The sequence below is a fragment of the Dichotomopilus funicola genome (genome assembly GCF_033296635.1).
Source record: "Dichotomopilus funicola strain CBS 141.50 unplaced genomic scaffold C8A04scaffold_2, whole genome shotgun sequence".
In the NCBI taxonomy this organism is placed as follows: domain Eukaryota; kingdom Fungi; phylum Ascomycota; class Sordariomycetes; order Sordariales; family Chaetomiaceae; genus Dichotomopilus; species Dichotomopilus funicola.
This window is the reverse complement of record NW_026944023.1, coordinates 1,116,951-1,130,311: the sequence shown is the minus strand read 5'-3', so window position 1 is coordinate 1,130,311 and position 13,361 is coordinate 1,116,951. Positions and strand designations below refer to the sequence as shown.

The window sequence follows — 13,361 nt, the reverse complement described above, 5'->3', positions numbered from 1 at the left end:
TCACGTCGAGGCTAACGATGCTTGAAGCTGTTTCCTACCATCATTCATGGACCTCCGCACCGTCAATCCCACACCATCCATCGGGAGGATGGCTTCCGGTAGTGGGCGTTGGGGCCGACTTGGAATCTGAAGATTATGAGACCAGCACTGTCCGACATCCCATAGTTGTCGAAGTTTGATCGCATAATTTCATCCTCTCCCGTAGCCACGACTTTTCAGCGATCTTAGGACTGTGTGTATAATTGTAAAACAACATTTCGCAGTTCTTTTAATTTTTACCGTTGAACACCCTCGTAGACCTCAAGCTCGCAATGCTACAGTCTGAGAGGGCCACTCAGCAGGCAACTTCTCATGTCCATGTTGATGGTCGCCCCACACGTATTGACTTGTTTGAGTACCTTTCGCTCTCTCGTACGGCCAGAAGAATCGCCGCTGAAATGGATCCCGCGCCACCGTATACAAGCTCATCGACCTGTTTGTTCTCTTTTCTTTCTCCGAGTTTCACCTCTTTCTCAGCATGCTTAGTGGACGCCGAGGTAAGTGGGAGCCGGACAGTGCGAAGTGAGTGCTGTCTGTGCGCTGATTGGTGGGCATGGGGCGGAAGCTTGCGCAGTGGAATCGTTCGCGGCGCGTCTCCCTATCACGGCTCAATTGATTATCTTGAAAGAGCACCTAGTTATCACCACTAATACCCTGAATCCCGACCGCGGGAGGTTTTTATCACGAATATTTCAGCATGGCGGACAATAACGGTGCTGGCAGCAGTAACAATGCCAAACTGGGGGTCACAAACGACACGACTTCGTCTTCGGCAGCGGGCATCCCGTATTACGAGAAGCAGCGAGTTCGGCTCAAGGATCTTATTGCAAAGCGAAGGGCGCTAGAAAAGAAACTGGTGCGTTTCTTTTCTTCGCCATTGCCTTGCCCGCGGCATAATCGAGTACAATCGGAGCTCGAGAAAAGGCGTTGCTAACTAACCCGCTGAACACAGGCCAACGCCGAAGAACTCATCGTCGAGAAAGAATCCGAATATCTCGAAGCCACACCGAGTGGGAACATTGTCATCGGGTTCGACAATTACGTCAAAGGCGCCAGCGCAGCGGCCGCACAGAAGCGCAAGGCTGGCCAGGCGGATCAAAATCGCGTCTTCTCGCGCAGTTCAATATCCTACAACCCGGCCGCGGCGGCTGGGACGGTATGCTTTCTCCCCCATTCTGGCTCTACAAGACATATGTACACGATTGATATGTTCGGTTGTTAACCTGGTTTGTTTACCCATAACTAGGACGCACAAACCCCAGGTTCGACACCAGCGCCAACACCCATGTCCAGCACCTTTGGTGGGCGAGACGGACCCTCAGGCGCCCCCACACCAACTAGCGCGACAGGCGGCGGTGGTGGCGGTGGGAGGTCTAACGCTCACAAGAAAAAGAAGAGCACGGCTGCTGCTGCTGCCGCTGCCGCGGCCGCAGCAGGGAACGAGGATAGTGAGACCGACGGGAGAGATACGAAGAGGGCGAGGACGAGTTTTGGGGCTAGGAAATGAGGGGATGAAGGATATTGTTATAGTATGGTTGGATGTGCCATAGTATGTGCTGAGGTCACTGGTTTTGGTAAACGGCGTCCGGGAAGCCTTTTGATTTGGGATATAGGGGCCGGTTCATACCCTTGGCGTTTATACGGTGGGAAAAGAGCGGACATGGAGATGGCGTACTACGTCGAGATATTCCATTTCCTGTTTCAGCGGCAACGCTCTCATGGGAAGTTAAATGCAGTGGTACAGTACCATAACGAAGAACGATATTTATCTTGAGAAAGAAACAACAGCGGGCTTTGGTGTCTATTCTGAACCTTCCTGGCGGGGTACTTCAGGACTTAACCTGGAAGCATTGCAGTGGCGAATAACCATCAAGGTCCTCGCGTGCCCCGACAAACTGGCTCGCAATTGATTGAAGCATTGGCGCGAAGCTTACCACATACACCACGCGGCCATTCAACATTCGCCTGCCTATTCTGGCGCTCGACCCGGGCGGCGTTTCTCGTGCGGGGCCCGCAGCGTGGTTCCGCGACCCCTCTATCCCCTCATGGTTTGTCTAGCCCGCAAGGACCCTTCTAGATGGACCATAGCTCTTATGGGTAGGTGGTAATAAATCAACTCCCCTCTCTCTCTTGTCCCGAAAGTTTTCCTTCTGGCTTTGTCTTACTCTTCTTGCAAAGCTGTGACTTGGTTATTGTGGGTTTACGGAGTATAGAAGTTGAAATGACACTCATGGCTGCCAAGTTCACGCCCGAGGTATTGCTCTCGGCCCCTCGCCGGTCTCCAGGACTACCCAATCCCTCCGGCAAGCTTGCATTGTATACGGTATGTGTTTGGTAGGGCTACTGAGCTCATACCACGGCTTGGCTTTACGGGCTCCTTCTCTGCATTTGTGGTGCATCTTATCAATTTTTATTTCATTTTATTTTCCCTGCTTAGCAAGTCCCTGTCTCAATTCCTCTACTAACACGCCGCAGGTCTCTTCTTACTCCTTTGAGGACCACAAGAAGACTTCGCAAATCCGTGTTCTTGATGTTAGCTCTGGTGAATCATCCCCGCTCATCGAAGAGCCGGGGGCTAGCGAACCAGTTTGGATTGGGGAGGATGAGGTCCTCTATCTCAAGGCCGGCGAACATGGCAACACTTCTCTAGTTGTCCGCCAGCTCGGGTCCGCCGAAGCCTCATCGTATGTTTTATTCGGGCCTGAAAAGGGGATTGTGCTTGGAATTTGCGACTAAGTTCGTATGATAGGTCGTATGAGGCTGGCTCAGTCAAGGCCCCTATTTCCGAGGTCATTGTCAAGGCACTGCCCAACGGCACGGTGGCTTTTGCCTGCTCGGCAACGACGAATCCCCATGGAGAGCTCCATAATCCCGAGGTAGAAAAGGAGCCGCACTCGTCCGCCAAGGTTTATACCAGCCTCTTTGTCCGGCACTGGGACACTTGGGGTAGTAAGAACTCGAGCTCCATCTTTTACGGCGCTCTTGAGAAGAAGGACGGCAAGTACTCGCTCAAAGACAACAAGTTGACCAATGCTCTTGCGGGAACTGGCCTCTCCTCGCCAGTGCCACCGTTCGGCGGCTCTGGCGACTTTGATATCAGTTCATCAGGACTGGTGTTTGTGGCTAAGGACCCCAAACTCGACGCTGCGATCTACACCAAAACGGACCTCTACTTCATCCCCCTCGAGACCTTCACCGAGACTAACCCACCCTCACCACGAATCGTCAAGACGCCCGGCCTTGAAGGATACTCCAACAGCCCCGTTTTCTCTAACTCCGGGCGCAAGGTTGCATTCACACGCATGCGCAGCAACCAGTACGAGTCGGACAAGCCGCGTCTCCTCATCGTCCCCGACATCGCCGACCCAGAAACTACGGAGGAGTTCTACGCGACCAAGGATGGTGACGGTGGCTGGGACACCCGCCCAGAGTCGGTTCTGTGGAGCCATGACGATGCCACGCTCTATGTTACCGCTGAAGATCGCGGCCGCACGCTGATCTTTGAACTCCCTTCCACACCATCCAAGGCTACCTCCATCCCCACTCCCATCAAGACCCCCGAAGGCAGCGTCAATTCCTTCCACCTCATCGCCAACCCTTCCACAACCAGCCAAGCAAAAGACCACCTCTTCGTCACGTCCACATCCCTGATCGACAACTCCAACTACGCCATCACCCACCCCGCCTCCGGAACCTACAGCGTCGTTTCGTCCGCCTCCAAGCAAGGCAAATCCTTCGGTCTCTCCCGCGGCTCCATCGACTCCATCACCTTCCGCGGCGCCGGCGGCGACTACGACGTGCACGCGCTCGTGGTACGCCCGTCGTCGTACTCGCCCGAAAAGAGATACCCGCTCTGTATGCTCATCCACGGCGGGCCGCAAGGCGCCTGGCAGGACTCGTGGTCCACGCGATGGAACCCGGCTGTGTTTGCTGAGCAAGGATATGTGGTCGTGTGTCCCAACCCGACGGGCAGTACGGGCTATGGTATGGCGTTGGAGGACGGGATCAAGGGTGACTGGGGTGGACGGCCGTATAATGATCTGGTGAAGTGTTTTGAATACGTGGCGGAGAATTTGCCCGAGGTGGACGTCAACCGCGCTGTGGCGTTGGGCGCGAGTTATGGCGGGTACATGATTAGTAGGTCTTCCCTATGCTGCTACCTTTTGACCCTATCGTCAATGCAATTATCCCTTTGTGGGTTGAAGCTAACGGACTAGGGAAACAGACTGGATCCAGGGCCACCCACTCGGGCGCAAGTTCAAGGCACTGGTCTGCCACGACGGTGTGTTCAGTACGCTAAACCAATGGTCCACGGAGGAGCTTTTCTTCCCGATCCATGACTTCGAGGGAACTATCTACGACAACCGGGCGGGCTACGAGAAGTGGGATCCGGCACGGTTTGTGAATGAGTGGGCAACGCCCCAGCTGGTACGTTTACACCTCGCCCTTGTCTTCCTAGATGATGACGACCCCACAACAAGGTAATCCATACTAACGGTGAATAACCCTCCCACGGCTATAGATCATTCACAGCGAGCTGGACTACCGTCTCCCCGTCACCGAGGGCCTGGCGGCATTCAACGTCTTGCAGGCTAAGAAGGTGCCTAGCAAACTGCTGATGTTCCCGGATGAGAACCACGTAAGGCCCATTTCTTCCTCCGGCTGGATGCCATCTGGTATAATGGAAGCTAACGTGGGTATGTTTCATAGTGGGTACTGAAGCATGAGAACTCGCTCGTTTGGCATCGTGAGGTGCTGGCTTGGATCAACAAATACTCGGGGATCGAAGAGGAACAACAAAAGGGGTTGACGGACGGGGTTGGTCAGTTGAAGGTGTAATTTGGAAACGTCCTTGGACTTGGAAAGATCTGTGTGTGAGGGAGGTACTTCGTACATGTTTGTACAATCAGTACCACGTGTTACTGGGGCCTTTACAACCAAACTCGCACCGACACTTTTGGATATTCTCATCATTAACTTGAACTGGTTTGATTCAACCCTATCTAAATAAACTTGGCCTGCTATACCTATCCCACAGCGGGCAAACCCGCTTCTTCATTTCCGACTACCCTTAAACCCATCAACCCAAAAACCCTGCTAGTTATTCTCTGCCAATAACCGTGCCATTCCTCCCAAGGCCCACGCCAAAACCTCTCTCTGCCTCTGCCCATGCAAAACCACGATCACAAACAGCCAAAGGACCCTCCCCAAAAGCTCTCCCAATCATTCAACGGGACTTTCCTATCATTTACAGAATTTTGATTCCAACCCGATCGGGTTGTCCAACAGTGGTATCTCCGAGTCTTCCGGAGCGCCTAAAACGCCCTTCGGTCGTTGTAGGCGACCAACAACACAGCCAAAGGAAAAAAAGACGAGAAGAGCAAGTAAACAAATCGCCCTTGCCAGACAGACAGACCCCCAACGCGCCGCCAAACCAAGACAGGTGTTAAGAAATATGCTTTACAAAGAACCAAGCACGGATCCAGGAAGCAAGGCCACAAAGATCGCGCGCTGTGCCGTCACGCATCAGTCGTCAGAAAGGTGCTCCTACGCCTCAACAGCAACCGCCGCAGATGATTGAACGGCGGATTCCGGCTGATTCTGCTGTTGTTGCTCACGAGCGGCCTCGCCGCCCGCCTCGCGCTCGGCCCAGTCGCCCCAGAGACCACGCTTCCCGCGGACGCGGATGGCACCGCCAAGCGATCCCTCGGGCTGCTCAACCTTGATGGCGTCCTTGGTGGCGAGGACGAGACACTCGAAAAACATCTTGGTGGCGTCCGCCTTGGAGGTCTTCTTCTCGGGCAGTAGCTCTTGGAAGACAACGGCTGTCTTCTTGCGTTTGTCGGCATTGGTAGCGGCGTCGGCGCCGAAAAGGTCGCGGAGGATGTGCACAGCGTGCTTCGTGCCGATAGACACGGGGCCGCTGTCCGCAGGGTGCACAATCGGGATGGTGGTGTCGTCGAAGTTGGGCATGGGGCTGGCGGGCGCGCCGTCCCTGGAGCGCGGTCGCTCGTCCTCGTCATCGCCCTGGAAGACAACGGTTTCGTCGGCGGGGATCTCAAGTACTGTGCCGTCGGCCGCAATGCTTTGGTTTCCGGCAATGGACCTGTCGAGGCCAATAATCGTCTCGTCATCCGGAAGCTCGAGACGCGGGGATTTCGATGCGCCTTGCTCGTCTTCGCTATCGAGGTCGGCGACTCCGCTATCCCGCTTCCTCTTCAGCTCGTTGGGTCGGATGGAGCCCAAAGACAAGAGACCCTTGAGCTCGGGGGCCCAGCCAGCACTGCGACCCTCGAACAGGATGTTGTTAACAAACCCGCCGTTCTTGTGCAAGTCTAGTAGCCCGACAATGTACGGGTCGTGGGTAACGAAGGATTGCGGCTTCAGGATGTTGTCGCGCTTCGCCTGTTGTTCCTTGATCTGGGCGTTCGACAGCATGGTCTGGTCATCCGGCTGGAGCAGCTTCTTCTTCTTCTGGCGTTGGGGGGCCCGGACCATAGAAGCCGTCGGGTCGTCTCCCGGCTCATACATGTCGGTGTTCATGTGCCGGCTGTACTCGAGTTCAACTTCCTTGGCAAAGTTTTCGTCGATGTCGGACAAGGGCGACTCGGAGATACGAGCACGCGCCATGTCCGGGCGGCTGGCCCCGGGCATTCCAGATTCGTCACCCACGTTGAACTGGAGGTCGTCGTCGCCCATCTGAATGTCACCCTCCTCATCTGCGATTTGCACACCCTCGCCAAAATCGAGATCAAGACCCAGTGATGGCTCACGAACTTGGCGATCCTTGCTAGGACCGCCCACATCCAACTCGCTGAACATATCCTCCTCGACCGGCCGGGCAGCAGGCGCATCTCTGCCCATTTCCACGCTCCTGTCCATTAACTTCGTCGGGCGATCATCAATGTCCATACCGAAGTCGAGCTCCAGGTCAAGGTCGTCCATGTTTGCCAGAGCCAGTTCGTCGTCGTCACCCGTTGTATCTTGCAGAAATTGGCTGTTGTTGAAGTCTTCCTGGAGGTTGATATCACGGTTGCTGGGACGGACGGCAGCCTTTCGGCTGCTTATCGGGGTCGCCGTCACCTCCTCAAGCTGGGAGGCAAGGAAATCGGAGCTCGGGGGAGGAAGGAGATCGAGGTTGTCGTATGGGGTAATCGTATCCGGGAGCATGAGCGACTCTTTTGTCGTCGCGTGCAAGTTGGTGGGAATGTCGTGATTGCCAGTCGACCGGAACGCCTAGGTATGTCAGTCATTTGAGGCCCCAACATGTTTAAAGGGGAGGTAGGGCAGGAAAAAGGTGAGTACATACCATTTTGATCTTGATCAGAGCCTCATTGCAGTCGTCAAGAAGGTAACGTGCTTTGCGACTATAAATACGGACAACGCCGAGGAGAAGCTGCCCGCTAAGGCGGAGGGCGAGGGGCGCGTCATTGGGAGCGATGATGGCGTCGACGCTGTCTTGCAAGTTGTGCTGCAGAATCTGGACCTTGGAGATCTTGCGTTCTTGGTTGGCGGAGAGCCACGCCTTGGCCAAGGGGCCGGTGGCACTCAGTAGTGTCCCGGACCAGAACATGGCGACGACGGGAGCAAGCGAAGCAAGATGCGCGAGTTACTGCTGGGCTGAAAGAAAGAAACGCAATTATCGAAAATCGATATCGATGCGATTGACTGGCGTGCGACGGAAGGAACGCGACAGCGGGGCAAGGACCGTCGCCGGGTGAGCCGCCAGGTGGTGGAGATACGTAAACAAGACAAAGCGCGTTGCGTTGTTTGGACAATGGCGCGCCACAGCGAGGCCGGTCAGGTCGGCGCAAAACGCGCGCAACCAAGAAAAGTGGTCGAGGTAGTCGAATATGGTCGGTTGGGTCGCGTAATCAAATGCAACATCTAGCAAAAAAGCGATGGTTGAGATGGACCAAAATCGAATCGCAGGTGAAGGAGGGAGGGGATAATGGGTCGGTTCGGAGGTGGGCGGGAATGAATGTGCAACGAACTCTGCAGAAAATCGAGCCCCCTGCGAAATATGAGAGGCTGGGGCCCCACTGACCGCCCTCGTTGGACAGGCAGCAAGATCACGTGATAAAGTACCTGGCCGCAATGTCCGTCCCGCTGCATGTCACATTCTGCGAGTTCGCGTAATTGTACGGTAATTACAGAGCTGAGAAGCTGCATGGAATGGCCAGGGAGGTCTCAGAACGAATTCAAGGTACCGAATTGCGGAAAGGCACCTCGGTACGAATACTAGCTCGGAATGGGAAGCATGAGTCGACACTCCCATTTGTGTTTCCGACCACCACAAACCTCGAAAGCCAAAAGGTTTCCCAATTGATTCCGAGTCAACGGTGCTGGACGGAATGCAAAGCCCCGAAGAGCCCGCTTCGGTTTGGTGCAGAGTTAATGCCATTGGCTAGAAACCCATAGGGGCGGACCGTCTGTTCCTCTCACGTTAGTATTTTTTAAGAAAACAATTGATATCACTTGTTTATGAACTAATACTGTAAGGCTCATTGAACGTACCCGTTCCCGGCACCCGCCTGCACGACGGGAACCCAGAGTCTTGAAATCATCTGTTGAAATGCCAAGCCGCAGGGCGCATGGTACCTGACCAGTGCCTCTTCACTGCTGCAAATATCCCTGTCTGTGGGTCTAACAGCCAGACGGGGATGTCAAAGCTTGGAATAAAACACGTTCCACAAGCAACAGGTCTCGGCGTGGTCCAGAGCCCGCAAAGGTCCACCAAACCTCCAAACCTCACCTCAACATAACGATTGGAACGACAACAAGACTCCTGCGTCTGCGGTGGTGCTTCTTCCTTTTTGGGGGGGTTTCCTAATGCGTTAACATTGAGCCCGTGCCACTGTTCTGTCTTTCCGTCTTCTCTCCCATTAGGCCTCGGCGATCACACACACCCTGGCCGTTGCCGTTGTCGCTGCCGTAGGCGTTGATGACGTTCAGCTAGTCCGTCGACTCCTATTCGGGGTCCTTTGCGCCCACCCCCGCGGGATCACCTACACACTCTCTCGATTGCGCAATGGATCGACTCACGCGCAAAGACGATGGCGACGCTCTTCCGTTGTACCAAAACTCCCAGGAGCCAGGGTCAGCCGGGCTTCCTGGGAACGAGCGTCCTTGGTCTGCTCCCCCAAGGGCGATGAGCCCTCGGACGACGTCGGCACAGTCAAGAGTACGGTTACTGGCGTTGGTTTTTTGTTTCTTTTTTGGAGAACGTCTAGGGCTAATGTTCCTCCACTAGACCGTGGCCGACGAGTATTCTTCCCTTACTCCAATCGAGATAGCCTCACGCCTGAAGACCTCTCTGACCCATGGTCTCACACCCGCCGAAGCCCTCTCAAGGTTACGCGATTACGGCCCAAACGAAATACCCCATGACGAGCCCGAGCCAATATGGCTACGTTTCATCAAGCAGTTCCAGGAGCCGCTGATCCTGCTGCTCCTCGCCTCTGCTGGCGCCTCGATTTTAGTCGGAAACATGGATGACGCTGTGAGCATTACAGTTGCCGTGACCATTGTGGTCAGCGTGGGATTTATTCAGGAATACCGTTCCGAGAAATCGATCGAGGCTCTCAACCATCTTGTTCCGAACCACGCCCATCTGGTCCGGAAACAAATGTCGAATGCAACGCCCGCACGCTCTCCGAACTGGCCGGGCGAGAAAACCCCGGATCTTCCGACCTCTGGTTCCGTCACTCCCGAGGAGGAGGTGTTGGAGGCCACATCGTCCAAAGTGATGGCAGCACAACTTGTGCCGGGGGACCTCGTGCTCTTCACCACGGGGGATCGCATCCCCGCCGACATCCGGGTGACCAAAGCGGCCGACTTGACGATAGACGTCTCGAACCTCACGGGAGAAAACGAGCCCGTTCGAGTGACCGCGAACACCCGCCCGCGCCGTGCGATCGGGGTCCCTACCTATGGCAACGCCACATTACAGCTGCCTCAACCATCCTTTGCGGGGGCCAGTGATGCACAATCAGGAGGGCAGGCGAAGGCGGATCATGATGGGCTGCACAACATCGCTTATATGGGCACGTTGGTCAAATCTGGGCACGGGCAAGGCGTTGTCTTTGCGACTGGCGGCGACACACACTTTGGCACTATCGCAACTAGCGTGTCCGGAACGGAAAGCCCTCGCTCGCCGCTGCAGGTTTCCATGGATGAGTTGGGATCCCAATTGAGCAAGGCATCGTTCGTTATTATCGGCCTTATCTCGCTCATTGGCTGGTTTCAGGGGAAGAAGCTGCTTGAGATTTTTACCATATCTATCTCGCTGGCTGTAGCAGCAATTCCGGAGGGCCTACCTATCATTGTGACCGTGACTCTCGCCCTGGGCGTCCATAGGATGGCCAAACATAATGCGATTGTGCGGAGGATGCCTAAAGTTGAGACGCTAGGGTCCGTAAATGTGGTTTGTACCGACAAAACAGGCACACTGACGACAAACCACATGACTACGGCAAAAATGTGGTATTTTGGGACGAAAGAAGTCATGGACGTCGAGTCTGAAGACGAGGAAGCCGAGGCGAAGCTGGATGCTGCGGGACTCAGAATTATGCGCATTGGAAATATTGCCAATAATGCACGACTCGCCCGGCAATACACCGAGAACGGGGCGGCCGCCAGAGCGGTGCTCTCTTCGACACAGAACAAGCGCCACACGTCGACATACACGCGCTGGGTCGGCCAGCCTACTGACGTTGCAATGCTTGACTTGCTCGACCGCTTCAAAGAACACGACGTTCGCGACTCGATTGGGCCCCGAGTGACGGAGACGCCGTTTAGCTCGGAGCGGAAGTGGATGGGCGTGACAATCGGTACCGAGGGAGGCAAGCACGATAAGGAGTTTGCCTACATGAAAGGCGCCATCGATAAGGTCCTTGAGGCTTGCGATACCTATGTCACCAAGGACGGCCGGGAAATCGTGCTTGACTCGGCACGGCGGCAGGAGGCTCTGGACGCTGCTGAACGGATGGCCGCCACCGGGCTGCGGGTATTGGCTTTCGCCAGCGGCCCCGTCGCAAAGTCTCGAAGTAAGTCGGTTGCCCGGGCACCTGGGCCCGATGGAGCCGATAGCCCGATCCACCATGGTGTCGAGGAGCAGTACAAGGGGCTCACTTTTGCGGGGCTTGTTGGTATGAGTGACCCTCCGCGGCCTGGTGTCGGGCGATCCATCAGGAGGTTGATGCGAGGCCGAGTGAAGGTCATCATGATCACTGGTGACGCCGAAACCACAGCGCTTGCTATTGGCAAGCAGTTGGGTATGGCTATCGCCCCTGAGTCTACACATACGTCAAATCAAGTTACCGTCAAGCCAGTCCTTCGCGGCGATGAACTCGACGCCATGTCCGATGAGGACCTCGCAAGGGCCATGGATCACACCACCATTTTTGCACGGACAAACCCCGACCACAAGCTGAAGATCGTCAGGGCGCTCCAATCCCGCGGCGATATTGTCGCTATGACGGGTGATGGCGTCAATGATGCGCCAGCTCTGAAAAAGGCAGATATCGGCATTGCCATGGGCATGCATGGCACCGACGTTGCTAAGGAGGCTGCCGATATGATTCTAACGGACGATGATTTCTCCACTATCCTCCACGCCATCGAAGAGGGGAAAGCCATCTTCAACAATATCCAAAACTTCCTTACCTTCCAGCTCTCCACCAGTGCTGCCGGTCTCTCTCTTGTCTTGCTTTGCACTGCGTTGGGATTCAAGTCCCCGCTCAATGCGATGCAAATTCTTTGGATCAGTACGTCGGGATTTTCTCGCTGTTCTCCCACCCCTCCCCGCGTTGATACTAATATTTCTCACCTCAGATATTATCATGGATGGCCCACCTGCCCAATCCCTCGGCGTCGAAGCTGTCGACAAGGACGTCATGAACCGCCCGCCTCGCCGGCGTGGCGATGCAGTCCTCACCCGCCGCCTGCTCACCCGCGTCCTCACGCAAGCGGCAATTATCATGGCTGGCACCATGCTTGTCTACACCCATGAAATGCTCGAAGACGGCCAGGTAACCCGCCGCGACACTACCATGACATTCACATGCTTTGTGTTGTTCGACATGTTCAACGCTCTGAGCTGCCGCTCCGAGAGCAAGAGTGTGCTGCGCGGCGAGGTTGGCTTGTTCAGCAACCTTCTGTTCAACTGGGCTGTGGCGGGGAGTTTGTTGGGTCAGTTGGCGGTCGTGTATTTTCCTTGGCTGCAGGAGGTTTTCCAGACGGAGGCGCTTGGATTCCGGGATCTTGTAGGGCTGGTGGTTCTTTGCAGTACCGTGTTTTGGGCGGATGAGGTGCGGAAATGGTTACAGTACGGAAGGGGACGGAGGGTGTTTGCGGGTGGAAGTTATAGTCAAGCGGTTTAGCATGCATTGAGGGGGGTTGGGGGGGCTTTTTCTATATGATGATGTGGATGAATACAGGTAATGTTACAACATGATAATAGAATTGGTCTGGGCTAGAATTGTTAACTTGGTCGGTGTGTGAAAGGTTGGCATAGTGCAACGGCTGCCGGGGCGTGTGGAATTCAGACATGAACTCCGGAGCCTGGAAGAGATGACGGGTTTCTTTTTCTGCTTTGGGGGCAAGGCAGCGGCCATGTTCATTCACCCAATGTACACAAGCCTTGCGATGCCGGTTGGTCGTATGGGCCGTGAGGCAGACTTGCACTCTGCCAGGCTGCCGGGCGCTTGAGGCCGCCATTCCTTTGAATCTGCCCGTTCCATGTTCACAGTCAAGGGCTAGGCCGAACTAAGCGCTTCGGCCCGCGGGATGAACGGGCCGCGAGTCACTTTGCTGTGGCTGTGGAAGGCAGTGATGGAAGGCTGGATACATACACTGTGTACTTTCACAGCGGCGCTTCCGTTCCCCCGATTTAGCAAGCAAGGGCCCAAAAATCAACCGCTGGGAAAGCAGAAGTCTTGCGAAACAAACATGAGACCAAGCTTTCCCAGAATCGTCACCTTGGGAAAATTGTAGGATTTCGATCCAGGCCGAAGATCGAGGTCGGCCGACTTGTATCGCGGCCCGTGAGGTGCCAATCATCATGGAAGGCAGTGATTGCCCCCCGTTTCCCTTCTCGTTGCAGCGGCAAGGCAAGGCTGCGGCACCACGGGCACCAACCGCATGCAGCCGGGGGCTACGGAAGGTCACCAACCAACTGAGGCCTACTGCAGTATGCATCAATTTGACGACATCACACTAACATGCGGGCGGCCGCTCCTACCAACGCGGGGAGGTTCGGCGCTTAGAGGCCAACAATGTCAACCCCATGGAGGTGCGGGGGGACGAATTGGGCGCTTGTT

General features: G+C 55.3%; 4 protein-coding genes across 4 annotated transcripts; 3 read left to right on the top strand and 1 right to left on the bottom strand.

Annotated features, from left to right (window-relative positions):
* Positions 1 to 736: 736 nt before the first annotated feature.
* Positions 737 to 1,546, top strand: C8A04DRAFT_24474 (histone acetyltransferase subunit NuA4-domain-containing protein; the record flags this gene model as incomplete). The annotated part of the gene is made up of 3 exons (XM_062779167.1): positions 737 to 895; positions 992 to 1,195; positions 1,286 to 1,546. The coding sequence occupies 3 exons, from the start codon at positions 737 to 739 to the stop codon at positions 1,544 to 1,546; spliced, it is 624 nt and encodes a 207-aa protein (XP_062641283.1).
* Positions 1,547 to 2,260: 714 nt separating this feature from the next.
* On the top strand, positions 2,261 to 4,878 carry C8A04DRAFT_8882 (Alpha/Beta hydrolase protein; the record flags this gene model as incomplete). The annotated part of the gene is made up of 6 exons (XM_062785277.1): positions 2,261 to 2,362; positions 2,515 to 2,723; positions 2,789 to 4,176; positions 4,265 to 4,467; positions 4,562 to 4,678; positions 4,750 to 4,878. 6 exons carry the CDS (start codon positions 2,261 to 2,263, stop codon positions 4,876 to 4,878), a joined length of 2,148 nt encoding a protein of 715 aa, XP_062641282.1.
* Positions 4,879 to 5,586: 708 nt separating this feature from the next.
* On the bottom strand, positions 5,587 to 7,612 carry C8A04DRAFT_8813 (Rec8 like protein-domain-containing protein; the record flags this gene model as incomplete). Its single annotated transcript, XM_062785248.1, has 2 exons — positions 5,587 to 7,275; positions 7,349 to 7,612. 2 exons carry the CDS (start codon positions 7,610 to 7,612, stop codon positions 5,587 to 5,589), a joined length of 1,953 nt encoding a protein of 650 aa, XP_062641281.1.
* Positions 7,613 to 9,070: 1,458 nt separating this feature from the next.
* Positions 9,071 to 12,422, top strand: C8A04DRAFT_24471 (uncharacterized protein; the record flags this gene model as incomplete). The annotated part of the gene is made up of 3 exons (XM_062779166.1): positions 9,071 to 9,223; positions 9,293 to 11,807; positions 11,875 to 12,422. 3 exons carry the CDS (start codon positions 9,071 to 9,073, stop codon positions 12,420 to 12,422), a joined length of 3,216 nt encoding a protein of 1,071 aa, XP_062641280.1.
* Positions 12,423 to 13,361: the final 939 nt, after the last annotated feature.